General features: G+C 36.8%; 1 protein-coding gene across 1 annotated transcript in view; it reads right to left on the reverse strand.

Moving 5' to 3' along the window:
* The window catches only part of LOC150101983 (uncharacterized), a 135,393-nt gene that overhangs the window by 30,653 nt on the left and 85,093 nt on the right, over positions 1-19,647 (reverse strand). Inside the window, exon 2 of the mRNA XM_090400655.1 lies at positions 14,715-14,757. Within this exon, the coding sequence (XP_090256781.1) occupies positions 14,715-14,757 (43 nt within the window). The remainder of the gene's footprint in view (positions 1-14,714; positions 14,758-19,647) is intronic.

Consider the following 19,647-nt stretch of genomic DNA (forward strand, 5'->3'; position numbering starts at 1 on the left):
AAATGAAGCACTGATTTGGCAATAAAACTAAAGTCCTAAAGAACAGAATATAAGGAAATATTAGAATCATTGACCACATTGTTGATCATTGACCACATCGCTACCCAACGAGCAGCGATTCCATGTCTGTACAATTAAATCTATGTCAAATGATATAGATATATTAGGTGGGAACTTAGACATCCACTTTCACCTGCGTTTCATACGAAGTTGGCAGAGTTTTCCCCATCCTGGAAATTCGTATTTTTCCGGAATGGGAAAAGTTCTAATTAACAAACCGTTAATTAGAACACACGCAATTACCATACATAAAACATTGGCCTCATAGCCTGAGTTGTCTGAAATAAATCAAACCAAACCAATCACCTACGTTCAGTGCTTTTGCTTTCCACAGGCCAACTAGAACACAGAGGAAGTACATAAGCAAGCTTCTTTTTGAAGATGAGGCTCATGAACCAATTAACCAGAATTCGCGCACGCACGCACGCACGCGCACACACACACACACACACACACACACACACACACATACACACACACACACACACATCGGCGAGGAATATTTATAGCTTTTCAATTAAAGGTAAATTAACCTGTCTCAATCGAAGATGGCAGCGCTTTTTCTTCAAGAAAATAGAATTTTGATCCTGTATTCAAACCAACCCGGATTTACGCATGATTTTCACACTCTTCCTTTTGTATTAGTCATATATTTGGATAATTATTGAAATAAATAGACATTTTTCACTTCCACAGTTTGCCACTTAAATGCTAGATGATATAAAACCTTTTGTAAAAGTTTTCTACTAAAACAGGTCAAACTGAAACAAAATTAGGATGACTCGAGAAATTTAAGTAAGAATTCCAAATATCAAAATTTAATTTTAAAAAATAACAAGAAACCAGAGTAAGCATACGATGTTCGATTTCACTGATTCTAAGATAACTTTTTTTTTTTTTTTTTGCCAAAGGTATAGGCAAACTCTGTTTTTAACAACTCGATGAATATAACACCAAATTTATACTAATGAGTTTTTGAATGAAGCCGCCTACAATATCTTTGTCAGGAAAGATTAAAAAACTAATAGCATCTTAGTATGATATTGGTTTGAACTATAAGAACAAGATTGCTAGGAAAATGTAGGTAGATCGGAAAAGAACATGAGAAGAATTTGGAATAGCGAATTCAAACTGTGGAAACAGAATATATATACCTCGACACCGTAATAGGTAGAAGAGGGGAGGATTAAGAAAGAAACACTGTGGAAACAGGTTGACTAGCTATTATCCACATTTTATGGTTTGGTAAAAGCACAGGAAGGGAAGATGCAATCCGATGAAAAAAAAACCGAAGATGTACCCGTAGAAAGGGCATGACAATAAAACAGACCATCTGTGTAAAAGTGTAAACACTTGAAATATTTAGGCACTGCAAGATTTTCAAATTAGAAGGTGAAACGGGATGCACTGTCATCAGAGGCAGTATGCTATAGATAGGATCTAAGGTCAGCGAAAGATAGTTATTTTCTATTTTTTGGTGGTACATAAATTTTATTAAACGGTGTGAGACTATCAGCCAGTTATTGGAGTTCCGAAGTTTGAAAAATACTGTCTTTGGGGTCTACAGCAGGATTATCCACTATTTAATCTTTTGCCCAAGCAGGATACTTAAAAAAAAACAGTATGTGGAAAACAGATCCTTAGGATAGTAATGGAATAACAAGCAGTATTAGTCTCAATATAAATAAGCAATCATAAAAAATAAGCAAAGTTTTTTTTTTTACGGCTGTGAGATTCGAAACATTTGAGTGCACCTCATAAACAAAATGAGCAAAAATGATGAAAATACTGAATCAATATCTAACTGAAACTGGAATAAAATAGCCAAACCGTAACTTCTTAAAATACTTTCCAAATTCGAACCCAGGACATGCTTCATGAATTTTTAATATTTGTGCACTCGTAACTAAAATCTCCTTAGCGGTCTCGGGTTCTTTGTATCCTTTACTTCACCAGAAACATACAAATATCTTTATGTATGAAACTGTCAAACGATCCTCTACAACAGGGATGCACAAACTTGTTAAGGCCGAGGGGCGCATTGTTCCACTGTTACTTATGGGAGGGCCACCAAAAAAAAAAAAAACTTGAAAGTTAGCTACCATATATTGTTTATTTTATTTATACCTATCATAATTGTTACAAAAAAAGGTAATAAAAAGTAAGTGAATTTAATTTGATGCGTGACATTGCATTGATTTGACAATTGTTTTGATATTTGGTTCGAGTTTGGTAGTAGCCAACTGCAAAATTGATTCTAAATTTTCATCAGTCAAGCGGTTCCTATTTCTAGATTTGTTAATATTCATGACTGAAAAAGTTTGTTCATAAATATATGTTGAGTCAAAGAGGCTTGCACATTTTAATGCAATATCTAGCAACCATTTATAATTGTTTTTGTCGACACAACGATAGAAGTTTAATAAATTGCCTTCGTTAAATTTATTTCGCAGGCTCTCATCGTTTTGAATGTCGATGAGTTCAAGCTGTGCTGATTCGGGTGCATTTTCGGGCAAAATGGCAAAAGGATTGCTAAATAAATCTAGCAACGGTTTCACTTTTTTAAAATCAGAAAACCGATCATTGAAAGCTGATATCAAGTTATCAATCTTTTCAACATACACAGTTTTGAAGTTGATATTGAACTTTTCAGAAACTTTCTTATAATTAGGAAAATGGATGTAATTCCTTGACTTCAGTTGGATTTGAAATAGATTTAACTTGCACTGAAAAGACAAAATATGGCCATAAAGTTGAGTAACCAATTGATCTTTCCCCTGAAGTCGCGTATTTAAATGAGTAGTAATGTCAACCAGAAAGGCTAAGTCACATAACCAATCCGAATTTTTTATGTCAGGGACGTTTTTGTTTTTTTTCAGTGATGAAGATTTCAATTTCATCAATTAAATTTAGGAACCGCTCCAATGTTTGTCCACGACTTAGCCACATCACTTCTGTGTAAAAAATAAAGTCACCATATTCACTTTCAATGTCTTCAAGAAACTTTTTAAATTGTCGGTGATTAAGGCCACGGGATTTTATAAAATTAATCGTTGAAATTACAACTTTCATGACATGTTCGAAGTTTCTTAGGGCACAAGCTCTCCTGGTAGATTATACAGTGGAATTGTATCAACTCATCGTCGTGTCGTCCCGAATGCTGTTTCAATAATGTTACCAATCCAGAATTAGCTCCTATCATGGAAGGAGCTCCGTCAGTCGTGATATATGATAATTTTTGTCAGATCTAAATCAATTTTGGAACACTGGTCCAAAAGCCCAGTGAACATGTCATTACCTTTCGCTTGATCTGACAATGAACTCATTCCAATCAGCTCCTCACATACCTCAAACTCTTCCGTTATTCCACGTGCAAATATTAACAACTGGGCTGTGGAAGTAATGTCAGTTGATTCATCAATAGCTAATGAAAAATAGGTAAATTTCTTTTAATAAGATGTTAATTGGTCCTTTACATTTTCCGACATTGAAGTAATTCTTCTTTGCACAGTCATCCTGTTCAACTGAATTTTCTCAACATTTTGGCTGATTCAGGACAAAAAATTTTAGCAGCTTTCTCAAGGCAATATTTAACGAAATCTCAGTCTATAAATGGTCAGCAGCTTTTCTATAAGGCGAGATATTTCAAAACTTATTTCTGTTGCGATTTCCGAATCTTGAATAGTAAACATCACTTGCAGACCTGTCAATTCTCGTTTCAAAAATGAAATCATTTGTTTACGTAGTTCTTCGGATAGATTTGAAAATGTAGAATGCAGACTTTCATAGTGTCTCTTTATTATTGTATTCTTTTGGTATGGCTACAGCACTTTTGCAAATCAAGCACACGATATTATTAAACGCCTGTCACAAAACCATATTTTTCTGTCCAGCTATCCTGAAATTGCAGTTTTTCATCCTGTAGTTTGCGTTTCCTACTTGGCCCTGCTTTATCCATTGTAGAATGTATTTTTTACCGTTTCCTAGAGGTGATAATTAATTGTAGCAACCGCACCTACGAAAAAAATACTCATATGACAAATAGACGAATTATAAAATTTGTTAACATTATTACTAACCGATAATCGAAAGTACTCAAGTAATCGTGACGTCACAGCTACTTTGCTTTGCGCATGTACCATTTTTAAAAATTACCTTTCGTGTAATTTGTTAAAGTTAAAATAATATACGGTGAGGCGGGCCGCCAGCAAATCAACGGAGGGCCGCATGCGGCCCGCGGTCTGTGCATCCCTATTCTACAGTATATAGATTCATTGGCAAAGAGATGCATTTCAGGTATGAAAATAAATGCTGATTTTTATTCAGCATTATAACGTATTACTTACTTTGCGGTACTTATATTGAAAATACATATTTTCGATTTATAAGATTTATTACATTTTGCCATTCAGCACACCTGTTTCATGTGAAATCATGTGAAATAATTGCTATTTCACAAAGATAAGTAAGACAACAACAACAACGTTACTGGCTTGCTGGGTGAAGCATAAAATGCTTTTTGTTTTCCCCTTTGTCTGTGTCGAGAAGCTTGATGGGGGGGGGGGTTGTGAGCCTTATGCTTGCACTTTGTGAACTACGGAGTTAGCTCTGTTCTTCTGAGAGCAGGATTGCCTTGGGTTTTTATGTGTATTTATGTGTATTTATGTGTACTTGGTATTTATGTGGGTTTTTTATGTGATAGTCATGTTCACTATAACTGGAAGCTTATCTGATTAGTGAGTTGGGATGAGAAAGTGCCTTGCTGAAGAACTTTTCCACATGGTCATGAAGGAGAGAATGGATGTATGGGGTTCCGGTTTCTCTGTGGATCTGCGTGTTTCTGACGAACCATGGGGAGTCCAAGATCATCCGCAGGCATTTGTTTTGTATCCTCTGTATTTTCAGGATGTTAGATTTGGATGTGTGACTCCATGCTGGGGATGCATATGTGATTACTGGTCGAATTACCATCTGATATAATAACACCTTGTTGCGTGTATCCAATTTGCTGTTGCGGTTGATCAGGGGATAGAGTTGAGCTATGGTTCTGGATGTCTTTGTGCCTATGAGCTTGATATGGCTGTTGAAATTCAGCTTTTTGTCCAGCTGTACTCCAAGGTATTTGGTTTCTGTCTGCCATTGTATCTTTTTTCCAGGATTTCCGAGTTATATGTCATCTTGGATGAAGGCTTTGCGTCTGGTGAATAGTATAGCTGAGCTTTTGACGGGATTTACTTGTATCCTCCAGTCCGAGAACCATTTCTCTAGCTTTGTGATGGTGTCCCTGGAGACGACTGATCGCCAGGTGTGGGCGGAGAGATCTTGTCATTATGGCTGTGTCATCTGCATAAAGGGTGATGGTAGTCCTCAGGTTCTGTGGAATGTCGGCCACGCAGATTGTGAAAAGTAAAGGAGCCTACAGGGATCCCTGCGGTACTCCTGTCCAGATTTGGCGCCTAGTTAAGATGGTGTCATTTATTTTTATCTGCATGGATCTGTCAGTGAGGTATGATTTTATTAGACAGATAAGGTTTGTTGGAATGTTGGCCTGAATGAGTTTGTAGAGTAATCCTTGATGCCATACCTTGTCAAAGGCCTTGGCAATATCCAGAAAGACAGCAGCTGTGTGAAGGTTCCAGTTGTATCCTTGAGTGATATGCTCCACTAGTCGGTGTATTTGTTGCACTGTGCTGTGTACACGGCGGAAGCCAAATTGTTCGTTTGGAATTATTCCTAATTGGTCTGATTTTTCTTGTAGTCTTGAGAGGATGATTTTTTCAGCAATCTTTCCTAGGTTGGAAAGCAGGCTTATCGGATGGTAGCTTTGCGGGAGTTGTGGACTGTTTCCTGGCTTTTTTATTGGTATGATGTCGGCTGTTTTCCATGCAGTGGGGAAGTGTCCTCAGTATTGCATTGGTTATGTTAATCAGGTGCACAATACCCTTTCGAGGAAGTAGTTTGATGATTCTGTTTGTAATTCCATCTGGACCTGGAGCTTTTTTGTTGTTTAGCTATTTTATGATGTTGGTTATTTCCATTGAAGTAGTGGGAGTGATGTGTCAGGTTTGTCTGTGGTCTGTCTTAAGGTACGCTTGACCTGCTGGTGGACTTTTTATATGTGGGTGATGTTTATGTTGTCATATGATGAGCTGCATTGTTTTTTTAGGTTTTCTGCTATCGTTTCTGCTTTTTCTGTATCAGTGTGCGCAGTTCCATGTGCAGTTTGCATGGGGGTAGAGGGTTGTGTTTGGTGCTCAGGATCTTCAGAAATTTCCATATTGTGTGATCTTCTGAGTTGAGTGATGACAGTTTATTGTCCCAATTCTGATTCCTGTGGATTTAAATTGCTTTTCTGACTTGGTTGTTCACGTTGTTCAGTGTTTTCTTGTCCTGTGGGGCTCTTATGTTGTGGTATCTTTCCTTGCTTTGTTTTTTGTTTAATGAGGTCCATGATATTTTCTGGGAGCCATCTGATTGGGTGGTTGGTTGGGGTTTTGGCGATTGCTTCTAGTGTTTTTTTTTTTATTTGATTTGTTAGATTGCTTACTGCTTCATCTATTTCTTCTTTTATGTGGATGATGGGTACAGGGCCAATGTATTCTGGTAGGATTTTGGCTAGCTTATTCCATGATATGAAGGTGTGCTGGGGGGGGGGGCAGTTGGTCTTCTGTGCCAAAATTGATCAGGATTGGGTTGTGGTCAGATGATAGTTCATTGATCGTCTCTAGTTGGTATTGACAACTGATGTTTCTAAGGATAGCTATGTCAAGTACATCTGATCTGCCATGAGGGCTGTAATGAGTGTGCTCAGTGGGTCCTGCTATCACAACTAAGTTAAGTGTTGAATAGTTGTGTAGTATGTGTCCACTTCTGTTGTTGGTGGTACTGAACCAGACTGTGCTTGGCGTTTAAATCTCCTGCTATGATGGTGGGGTCTGTGGTACCAAGGACAGCACCAGGTCTGCTGTCAGTAAAGGGTTGCTTGGTGAGTTGTAGGTATCATATATCTTGAGGCTTCCTGCGTTGCTTGTGTGGACTTGTATTCCTGTAATTTCCAGGTTGGTAGTCTGTGGGTTGGATATGGCATTGTGGTGGAGGTATGGTGTGATATAGATGGCAGTGCTTCCCCCTGTGGTGCTAAAGTCTATCGGTTCGGTACATTGTGTATCCTCTCACTTTCGGGTTACTAGAGGGTCTCGTTGATTAGTATTATGTCAGGGGTTGTATCCGAGTGCAAATTCCTGTAGTTCTAGTGTTTTATTTGAGAAGCCGTTGGCATTCCAGGCTGCAATTAGAAGCGAGTTGGGTTTTACTTTTGTTTTATTCATTGTTGAGTGCTGTCAGTATGGAATGGGTTTCTTGCAGGAATCTCTTTGTGGAGGATGGGGTTGGGTTTGTTCTGCTAAATTCCTGCAGCATAGTGCTAGCGAGGCAGTCAGTATTGCTGTAATGTTGGAGCCTATCTGATTTCTCTGAATTGTGTTCTTTGGGCGGGCTGCTTCTGCATAGGTCTTGGTGGGAGGTTGAGCCTTTTCCTGGCTTTTGTGGATAGGGTTTTATTTGTTTGAAGACTGGTCGGCTGAGATGATTTGAGTGGTCCAGATTGGGGGAGGTTGGACGGTTCTTGTAGTTCCGTGATTTCTGGGATGGTGGTTGCATCCTTTGTAGTTTGCTGGGTGGGGACCTCCATAGTTGGCACATTTGGCTGGTGTGGTTCTTGGTTTTGTGCATGTAATTGGTTTGATATTTCTCACCACACTTCAGGCATCTGAACTCAGTTTGCATAGTTTTGGGGCATGGCCAAACTTTTGGCAACGATGGCCTGCTGATGCCCTTTTCCTGAGTGGTTCTGTTGTTATCTTTAGTCCACAGACCGCGGTTATATCGTAAATTCGTCTTTGCATGTTCTGAATCTGAAGTAATACTAATGGCATCGGTCGTTAATCGTATCTGAACATCCGGCTGACTTTGATTGGTGTTAGGCCCTGCTGGGTAAAGTCTGCCACGATCTCCTCGGAGGTAATGCCTTCAGTGACACCTTGGAGTACAACCTTGAGATTTCTTTTGCTGCTTAGTACGAAGGTGTGGCATTGTAGTCTGTTGTTGTCCATCATTTTTGTTATCCCTCTGTAGTCTGTGACTGTAGTTGGTTGAATTTTTACTCCTTCATCGGTGTTGCTGGCCCAGGAGTAGTCAATGTTATGTTCTCTCAGGTTTCGAGCAACTGTGGTCCATTTTTCTTTTTCACGGAGAATTACCGGGGGGACCTTTTCCTTTTTTTCCGGCACTGTTTGTGAGGGTGTTTTTTCCATATGATCATCTTCTACAGCTAAATATAAGCATCTAAATAAAGATTAAGCACTAAACCTATTTAAATTATTACTTAAAAAATTCGATACGGAATGGCCAGGTTTCCTAAACCTGGCCATTCAGAACCTCACGAACCCGAAGATATCGAGGACGAAGTTGAAGAGATCAACAACACGACCGTCTCCCTTACGTGAGAACCACAGTCAGACAGACCTCACAGAAGAACACAGGAGTAAAAGACGCTGAACCGAGATAAGTAAAGTTCTTAAAATAACTGGGCGATGGACTGAGTCCTTGACTCTTTATCCCGTCATCCGAATGAAAAAAATCTGTGTGGATGGGGTGTTATTGAGCTGAAAGCTCTAGTCATGGTAGTCATGGCTGAGTATACTGGGTAACGGCAATATCTATCTCTATCCGAGCCTCAGTTAAAACTTCATTGGCTACAACCTTTACCATTCATTACCCTGGAAGTCCTGAAAACAGATAAGTAAATTGACCATTGACCATTGACGTTACTGACAGGATGGGTGAAGCACAAGTGCTTTTCATGTTCCCCTTTATCTGTAATGAGAGTTATTTGGGAATGGGAGATTTGTGAGCAATTAAGCTCGCCCTCTGAGGGCAGTAGTGTTAGCTATGATCGGTTGAGAGAAGAATAGCCTTCGGTCTTTTGTGTTTGTAGTAATCAGTCTCATTGTAATTGACAGCTTGCACGATTAGTGGGTTTGAATGTGAACTTGACTTCACGAAGAATTTTTCTGCAAGATCACGAAGAAGGGAGGAGATGTATGGAGTGCCGGTTTCTCGGTGAATTTGTGAATTTCTGATCTGATGAACCACGATGCATCCAGGATCATCCTAAGGCATTTGTTTTGGATTCTCTGTAATTTTGAAATGTTTGATCTTGAAGTGTGACTCCATGCTGGTGAGGCATAGGTAATGACTGGACGTATTACCATCCGGTAAAGAAGCAATTTATTATGTAGGTTCAATTTGCTCTTGCGGTTGATCAATGGGTAGAGCTGAGATATGACTTTGGAAGATTTGGAGCAAATGAGATTGATGTGTTTGTTGAAAAGGAGTTTCTTATCCATCAATACCCCAAGATATTTGGTCTCTGAATGCCATGGGATCTTTTGACCAGAGAGCAGGATGTCTTCTTTGTTGCAGATCTTTCTTCTTGAAAACATCATGGCTGAGCTTTTGAGGGGGTTTACTTGAATTCTCCAGTTGGTGAACCAGTTTGCTAGCTCATTGATACTTCCTTGGAGTCTAGTGATTGCTAGGTGAGGGCTGAGCGATCTAGCTAGAATAGAGGTGTCGTCGGCATAAAGAGCCGTAATTGTTTTTGGGTTGAGAGGAATATCTGCCATTTAAGTTGTGAAAAGTATTGGGGCCAGAAGAGAACCTTGAGGTACTCCCGCCAGGATTTTGCGCTTTGAAGAAACAATTCCGTCGAGTTTTACTTGCATGTATCTTTCATTGATATATGAATATATGAGTTTCACCAGTTTAATTGGGATATTGTTTTCAATTAGTTTGAAGATAAGGCCTTGATGCTACCTTATCAAAGGCCTTGGCAATATCCAAAAATACAGCAGCAGTAGGAAGGTGCCAGTTAAAGCCATGAGTGATATGTTCTGTTAGTCGGTGAATTTGTTGCATCGTGTTGGGACCTTTGCGAAACCCAAATTGTTCATTTGGGATTATTTTCTGTTGGTCCACTGCTGATTGTAGTCTTGATAGGATGACCTTTTCTATTACTTTGCCAAGACAGGAAAGAAGACTGATAGGCCTGTAGCTTTGGGGAAGTTGTGGGTTATTACCAGGTTTTATCAGAGGTATAATATCCGCGATTTTCCAATCAGAGGGAAAGTATTGGAATCCTAAAATGGAATTGGTAATATTAACTAGATGAATTATGGCTTTCCGTGGGAGTAGCTTTATTATGCTATTGGTAATGCCGTCAGGGCCGGGGGCCTTTGTATTCTTCAGGTGGGAAATGATATTTATTATTTCTGTTGGAGATGGGGGGTGATGGTTTCTGAATCATCCTTAGGCTGACTTAGTGCTTATCTAACTTTACGATGAACTTTGTAAATAAGATTGATATTTAAGTTTGCATAAGATGAGCTGCATTGATTTTCCAGATTGTCAATTAGGGCTTCTACTTTTTCTTCATCTGTGTGTGCAACTCCAAGATTGGTCTTTAAAGGGGGAAGTGGTTGTCTTTTGGTACGAAGAGATTTTACAAACTTCCACATGGAGTTATCTTCTGGGTTGATTTCCTTCAGTTTGGTTTCCCACTTGGAGTTCCTGTGGACCTGGAGGGCTTCTCGAACCTGTCTGTTCAAAGTGTTTAAGGTTGCTTTGTCCTGCGAGGCTCTGGTGTTGTGATATCGCTTTCTGGCCTTGTCTTTGGCTCTAATCAGGTCCATTATCTCTTCTGGGATCCAGTTAGGAGCGTGAAAGACAGTGGTTTCAGTGACTGATGCTATTGCTGTGTTGATTTGCCTAGTTAAATTGTTTATAGCTTGATCTATTTCTTCTTTTTTACGAATGACAGGGGGAGGACCGATGTGGATTAAAAGAACCTTAGAGAGCTTGTCCCATGGTATGAAAGAATGATGGGGAGAGAGCTGGTCTTGAAGTCCTAACCTGAGTAGGATAGGATTATGATCTGAGTTAAGCTCTTCTACTGTCTCCAGCTGGTATTGATATTTGATGTTTCTGAGGATAACTATGTCTAATACATCAGAACTTCCTGATGGGTTGTAGTGGGTGGGCTCAGTGGGTCCAGCTACTATTGATGAGTTGAGTAATGTGTAGTTGTATAAGGTACGGCCTTTGGTGTTGATTGACAAACTGAACCAGGCCGTATGTTTGGAGTTAAGGTCTCCAGCTATAATTATGGAATCCGTGGAGCCGAGGATGGAGTCTAAGTCTACTGTCAATAGTGGAATACTGGGAGGATTGTACGCTGCGTATATTTTGAGTTTGCCAGCGTTACTAGTGTGCACTTCCACACCCGTCACCTCAAGGTTTAGAGTTTGGGGGTTGGTCAGCGAGTTGTGGCTTAAATAATCTTTGATAAAAATAGCTGTTCCGCCTCCACTAGAGTTAAGTCTGTCTGTCCTGTATAAAATATAACCACTTAGTTTTGGGTTGTTTGATGGTCTGAGGTGGGATTCACTGATCAAGATTATGTCTGGATTGTATCTTTTTGCAAATTCTTGAAGCTCGAGAATTTTGTTTGTTAAGCCATTGGCATTCCATGCTGTTATCATGAGAGAATTTGGTTTAAATTTTTTAAACATTATAGAGAGCTGTTAATATGGATTGGGTTTCTAGGTAGAATCTTTTTCTGGAGGATGGTGAGGTGCTTGCTTTGCTGAATTCATGCAGCATTGTTGCAAGTGACGAGGTTAAAGCTGATGTGAGATTAGAGCTTGTTCATTCTTGCGATGAAGGAGTCTGGGTTCTTACCGCTTCCGCATATGATTTGGACATCGATGAAGGTCGAGTGCCTTCCTGTGTTGTCGAATGTGAGGTAATATGATCTGGAGGGCGAACTGCTTGCATGTGCATTGTGTCATTTCTTGGAAGAGCGTGGTTACTTCTTAATGATCCACGGTTTTTTTGGATGGAAAAGGCAACCCTTGTAATTAGAGGGGTGTGGTCCTCTACAGTTGGCACAATAGGCAGGTGTCGACCTGGGTTTGGTGCAGGAGTTGGTTTGATGACCCTCACCGCATTTTAGGCATCTATATGCAGCTCTGCACAGTTTTTGGGCATGCCCGAACCTCTGGTATCTGTGGCACTGCCCTGCCGATGCCTTCTTCCTTAGAGGTTCGGTTGTGATTTTAAGCTTACAGATGTCTGTTACTTCATAGATGCTTTTTTGTGTGTTGGAGATTTCGACCAACACCAGTGGCATTGGTGTTTTATCTGACCTCAACATTCTACTGACTTTGGTTGGAGTCAGTCCTTGATTGATGAGGTCAGCTGTGATCTCATCAGTTGTGATGCCTTCAGCCACTCCTCTTAGAACTACCTTTAAGTTCTTCTCGCTTGCTAGCGCAAAGGTGTGGAAGGGCAGTTTTGAGTTGTCAAACATTTTCGTCATCAAGCGATAATCAGTGACAGTGGTAGGGTGGATCTTTACACCCTCTTCAGTATTTCTTGCCCAGGAAAAATTGATATTATGTTCTCCTAGGGATCTTGAGACTGAGGTCCATTTGTCTTTATCTCGAAGGATAACTGGAGGGACCTTTTCTTTTCGGTCTTGGGAGATCTGATTTTGTTGAGTTGTTACATTATCTTCCAATTCACCTCCCGATGTTCTTCGTCTTTTATTAGATTGTTCCTCATAAGAACAATCGAACTGTCGGGGAATCTTTGTAGGTAGAACAGGTGTAATGTCTTCTTCTATGTCCAAATCATCATCTTCAGTGTCATTTACTTGAGTGAAGAGATTCAAGCAACCAGGATAGTCTGTATCAAATTTCTTAAGGATGAATTTGAGAATGTCAAGTGACACATCTTTGTTTAGCTGTTGAATGGCGTCCTTGATATCGTTTACATTCTCCATTCTTGTGTACGAAATGTTAAGATATATTTCGGATAGGTATGATGGCGAATAGAACGGGCTAGGGCCAGAAAATTGTACCAAAAGTTAAATTCTTACCTTTTATTCCGCAAACAAAGCAGATTCACAACATCTAAAACTCACTAATCACCACTTAAATCAAAAAAAACATTCTTCGCAACAACAACCGTCATGCGAGACTACTATGCGAGCCGTCATCTTCAGATAAGTAAATTCCTTAACGTAAAATTTATATATTTAAGTTATGCTTAATTAAAAATGGTGTTCTAGGGAATATACATCTATACTTGAAATAATTTTCTAAATTTACTAAATTTCTAAAACAAAAAACATACATCATATATTTAAAATAATATTTTATATTATGAGTTCCTCTTGCAGCCATCTTAAAATCGAAAGTCAAAACTTTAAAGATTTTTTATTAACAGTAGCAAAGGAATTATTATTGATTTGTTTCTATATAATAAACGAAAAATGAACTATGTAAACTTCAAGCTTAGAAACGTTTATAGAAGCACATTTGGCTCAAAATAAATAAACAACCTAGGATTAATAGTTCGATTGTTTGTTATTGCGGTCAGAATAACTAGAGCTATGAGATAATACTAAACAGTAGCAGGAATGCGATACAAGTATAATATAACTTTGGTAAATAGGGATAATAATATGCACATTACACTATACGCAAGACACCATATACGTCACAAAAAAAGTATAAAAAATTTTATAGCTATAGGAAGATAAGTGAAGCCGCTCGCATTAGACTAAGATTGTCTTTCATTTAGACTCTTTGTCTAAGAGTTTGTCCAAGAAATGTCTAAAATTTTAAATGTGCATAATTTTCATTTTAAAAATATTTAAAAAACAAAACTATAACTTTTTTGACTTTTTTTTTTATAGAAAAGTCATAGAAAAGTTATGGAAACGTTTTATAGAGAAGTACTTTGATCATACTAACTGATCAGAATATAATTTATTGATAACTTTAAATGTGAAAATAAGAAAACTTTTCGTGATTCTTCTTCTGAGAAATACACGTCTTTACAACTGCAGAAATATCTCGAATCTTATGTTTAAGGCGCACGTGATTACCTGCCATCTTATCACATGACCCGATCAGAGCTTAGAAACAGCTAAGTAGAACAGTCTACAATTTTAAAACAATAACAAAAAAATATCCCTATTAGCCTGATTCTTAAAAAGTGACTACAACTTCCTGCATTGGCTATGCGGAAACTATCTCATATTGCTCAGTGATAGCATCGATCTATGTCTTCGACCAATTATACATTTTTTGAGAATTCAGCAAAAATGAATGCTATTGAATTATAAAACCAATGTAATAACTAATATAAGTAGTAGTAGTTACAACAGTCAATTCTTGCTAAATCACACACACACACGCCCTCACTGAATAATAACGAAAGATTGATACAACTACCTTTCAAGGCAAGCTACATTGCTAAAGTAGCACGTGCATCTCCAAGGTTACATCAGCAGGAATTCACGTCAATTAAGACAGCATACTGTTGGAATTTTCGAGAGCTATTTTAGTCACATACTTACAATTCATATTTAATTTATTTATTTTAATTAATTACAATTGCAACAACTAGCAATTTTAAAGGCAGTTCGTGTTAGTTCAGTAGGAATCATTAACCTATATTAAACAGGTTTTGACTGATTATAATGCAAAAATATATAAAATGAGTAAATCAATGAATAATCAAACCTGATGGATAGAAGTCTGTGTCTTGAGGAAGTGAACTGCCAACCTATAAATAAAAATGTGGAGTCACATTCATAATTTGGAAGAAAACATAAAATATGAGTTAAATGCTATCGGAAAAGGAAAGAAATGCTGGTATTATTAAAGTATATTAAACTGTTTATTATTATTATTATTATTATTATTATTATTATTATTATTATTATTATTATTATTATTATTCCATAATTGATACACAGTCAAAACAAGATATTATTTAAACAACAATTTGACTGGTGATACAGAACAATTCAGATTCTACCCTAAGAATAGTCCGTCAGGTAGCGTCGTAAATATGGACTGTTCCAAGTAATGCTGTTTTTTCGTAGATCATATGGTTTTACTTCGTTGATGTTTAATCGTTGTAAATAGTTGAATAGCTTCTTTGAAATTGCACCAAGTGCACCGATAACTATTGGGATAACTTTAGTGTGCTTAAGCCACACTAAAGTTACACCTGCCAACTTCAATTGCCAGATCTTGATATTTAGTAACTTTTTCTAGTTCTTTGTTGTTAATGTTGTTATCACTGGGTGCTGCGATCTCGATAATCCAAACCTGTCGATGTTCGATAATTGTGATGTCAGGTCTACTGTGTTCCAAATGCCGATCAGTTTGTATTCTAAAGTCGCAGAGAATTTTTGCTGTTTCATTTTCCAATACAGTCTCTATTTTATGTTGCCACCAGTTATTAGATGTAGGAAAGCCATATTTTTGTAATTTGAGAAAGCTCTCCGTGTAAGTGCATGCTTGCGAGAAAGGAGATGTGTAAGTCAGCTCAAGAAGAGAAATTAGATAGTGACTCTAAATTTGATGAATGAGTTCCTCATTGCAGTCTATTTAAATTTAATATCTCCAGATGCGATTTCTGTAAAGTTAATACCTTGCTGAATGAGGTATGAAGTAAAACAAAATTGTCTCCGGAGTAAGGAGAGTCTTCGGAATAAGATCAAGCCTGTCTCAGGCGATAAATAAAATCCTCATACAATTCCAAACATAATTTATAATTTCTAAATGAAACTGATCAGAAACTAACGACTGTATTTGGTAGAATACAACATAAAAGCTTTCTCGATTTAGCGACATATTTATTATTATTTGCATGTCGATAGTTGGGAGGTTCCTAGTAGTCATCTTTGAAGTTACGTCACTAAATACCACATCAGATATTTATTTATTTTTAAATACATTTCTGAAATATTTATTTGTATTCTTGCTTATATTATACCCAAATATAATATATTATACCAAGTATAATATAAAAGTCTCATAGTTTAAAATACCGAAAGAAATTCAGTATTTTAAGTCCACAACTTAGCAAAATTGTTCACGACACACACCCAAAGTTATAATTGGGAACATCGCATTTGGAACATCCGCCTGAAATGCTGACCTACGAGCTTAACGAAAGTAGACAGACTAGCTACTTAACCATTCAAAATAAATAAAATAAAAGTTTGTTTGGGAAATGCAGAGGAGTTATTTATTCAGGAGGATATATTTATTTTACGAATATATCATTATAATATACATATGTCTGCCTGGTTGGCCGAGTGGTTAGCGTATTCGCTCTCCAGCCAAGAGGCTGTGGGTTCGAATCCAGCCTGGGCAAGGATGTTTGTGATTGTCTTTCACCTTCATACATTCATTCACACAAGTGAATAAACACTCTCTCAAAATGGATTGGGTCACCATGGGAGAAGTAGACCCAACTCTCCAGCAATGGAGAGGCCGTCACACCTGAAGTGGGTTGAAATACAGGCTGATCATCATCATCATCAATATATATACATATAATATTCATCCGAGCATGATTTGCTTCCTCAGCCTTAAGTAAAAGGCTGGTTATAATCCACTAATTCGAGCTCTATCCTATGAGTTGTGGAAATGCCATCTGAATATGAATGTTGTGCCGTACAAAGCAGCTTTTAGCAACTACCCGATTTTTAATCCGACTAACTCGAGTGCTTCTAGATGTTTTAGGAATGGCGCCTAAAGAGCCTATTAGTATGGGAACAACCTTCGTTTTCTTTTGCCAAATTCGACCAACTTCAATATGCAACTCGTGATGCTTTGTAATTTTTTCAGTTTCTTTTTCGTCAATTCGGCTATCCCCTTCTACTGATATTTCGATAAACCGAACACCCTTGTTTTCACTTTTTTTCCAACCACTGTTATATCGGGTGTATTACATTCCAAGCTTTAGTCAGTCTGGATTTTGAAATCCCAGAGTATTTTAGCTTTTTCATTCTCAATGACTTTTTGCTCTATTTAATGCTTCGATAGTCTTTAGATACTTTAAACCCGTATTTTACATAAATGCCGGTGAATTATCTTAGCTACATGATCTATCGTGCCATTTCTTCTTCTTCTTCATATTAGGCCTAGTGGCCTGTTGCGGAGCTATCCTTAGCGCTTCTAAGCCGTATCCATCCCGTATCCATCATAAGGTGGCTAGCCTTATGCCTCCGGGTATGTCCTATGACTGTAGCCTGTGTGTTCACGGGGCCGGTTTGCGGGATGAAAAACCCTACTGTCCACGCCCAATACCGGCTAACTTCGCTATGGCTGAGAAAGATCCTTAAGCTCCTCACGTCGGTCACGGGAATCGAACCTAGGACACTCCTTTCCCAGGTTGCGAAGCGCATAGCCACTCGGCTAACCGCGCGGTATCGTGCCTTTTACGGCACTCAGTTTGTGCGATCAATCTATCTATCTATCTCATTTTGAAGAGTGTCAAGCTGAAGACTTATTTATTTATTTTAATATTTTGCCGTCGTTACATTTGAAACATTTCAAATGTTTTTAACTTCACTTCGACGATAAGGAGATAATGTACCTAATAACCTAAAGGGCCACATTTCTGCTTTTCCGGATTCAACATCCTCTCATACTTAATTTTGTGTACGCAGAAACGTTTTGTTTTTGGTGTTAAAGAAAGTATCCTTTGTTCTTTACTAATTTAAAAGTAATTGTAATATTTTAAATACTTTTATCGATGTTTATAACTTTTCCATATTTTTCATAAGAATATGATACAGTATTTTACACTTGTAATACATAACAAGATGACTCAAAAGTGAAAAAAGGCGTTTAAACATTTAATAACTTTTGTTTACTTTTTAATTTATTTTTATTCTTCTTTTTTCTTTTAATGAGATACAGAACCTGGAGATTTTTTTTCATTAGTTATGATAAATCACATCACATAAATGCCTTCCAAATTCGGTTTCACAAAAGGGGGCCCCGTTTTTACGTCATCTTCCATGAGCTGTTAACGTTTCTGGCTTCAGCAAGCACCCTAATTTCTGCACGAAAGTTCAGAAATTTGTTAATTAATTGCAGATCTTTTTGAATCGAATAAAATAAAATAAAATTGCACAGTTTTGGTTCGTTGTTGAGTTGCAAACTTATCCATGATTAATTTGGATAAATTTATCCAAATGAAAAAATAAAAAAAAAATTAAAAAAAAAGCGAATCATCAAAAAAAAGTTATTCACATTTTATATCTCTACGTGACTTAGAGGCTAGTAAATTATGTAAATAAATGATTCATTTACATAATTATGCGCCTCATCCAATGAATTTCCTTTAACTAATTCTCAAGTCTTATTCCATGCTATATCTTTGGTCATGAGGTGTAAACTTTTTTCTTTTCAGAAAACCCAACTGAAAAAGAATTCCGTCCAAACTCTTTGTCAGGCGACACTAATCGTAAACTTATATGCGAAAGATAAACAAGTGATTGAATTTTTGCATTTTTGTAATAATTATTATGTCGAAAACTAGAGAAAAAAATGTTACATCGTATCATTTACATTTTTAATTAGTATTAAAAAAATACAATATTAAAATAAAACCAGAAATATAATGTAGAAAAAATAATCAAAATACAATTAACGTCTTTATTATTTGAATGATATTTATTCAATTAAATATAATAAATTACATTTATTGAATTATCAAAATCGCAGGCTTAGTTGGTCGAGTGGTTAACGCATCGGACTTCTCTCAACAGGCTGGATTTTACTTTTCATTAAAAATTATAAAGGTACATAAAATACCTTTGCATTAAATACAATGAAATGTGAATATTATGAGATATCCCAGACAGTACAAATTAAAATTTCAGAATTTATATATTTTTTCATTTTCATCAAAACAAAAATATGTTTTTAGATTTCTTCATGTTTTGAAATACAGTATATTAAAATATAAGAAATATTATTAAATATTAATTACAGATTAATATTAAATATCTTAAGTATTACATTTAATCTTAAATCTTAAATATTTTAAGATATAAGAAATATTATTAAATATTAATTACAGATTAATATTAAATATCTTAAGTATTACATTTAATCTTAAATCTTAAATATTTTAAGATATAATTTAAAAACAAATTAAGGTTTATTTTTATTCCTATATTCAGTATGTTAGTCGTAGTATGACAGAGCGAATGATTTTTGTGCTTCTTTTTATTAATATTTGAAATATTTGTTTTTCAGTTATTATTTTTATAATAACATATTAAAGACGCACTAAAAGATTAAGAGAAAAGTTTTTAAGCCAATTGAAATCTCTAATATGAGGAGTGGTATTCCCACACCAATAAAATTCACATCTCACGTAAAGATAATTAAGAACGCTGATGGAGTTATTCGATGAGCGGATACATTGAATCGCTTATTACGGAACTCTTTCTATGTAACTGAGAATCCTACGTAAAGAGAATAAGAAATTAAGAAAATATGTATGTATATGTAAATATGTATGTATATGTATATATATGTATATATATATATATATATAATTCTTTCTTTCTTAATCCTCCTCTTCTACCTTTTATGATGTCGAGATTTCTTATTCTGGTAACCGCAACAGTCTCAAGGA

Source organism: Typopeltis vanoorti, chromosome 11 (assembly GCF_054136105.1).
Source record: "Typopeltis vanoorti isolate ZY-2024b chromosome 11, IOZ_Tvanoo_1.0, whole genome shotgun sequence".
Lineage (NCBI taxonomy): Eukaryota > Metazoa > Arthropoda > Arachnida > Uropygi > Thelyphonidae > Typopeltis > Typopeltis vanoorti.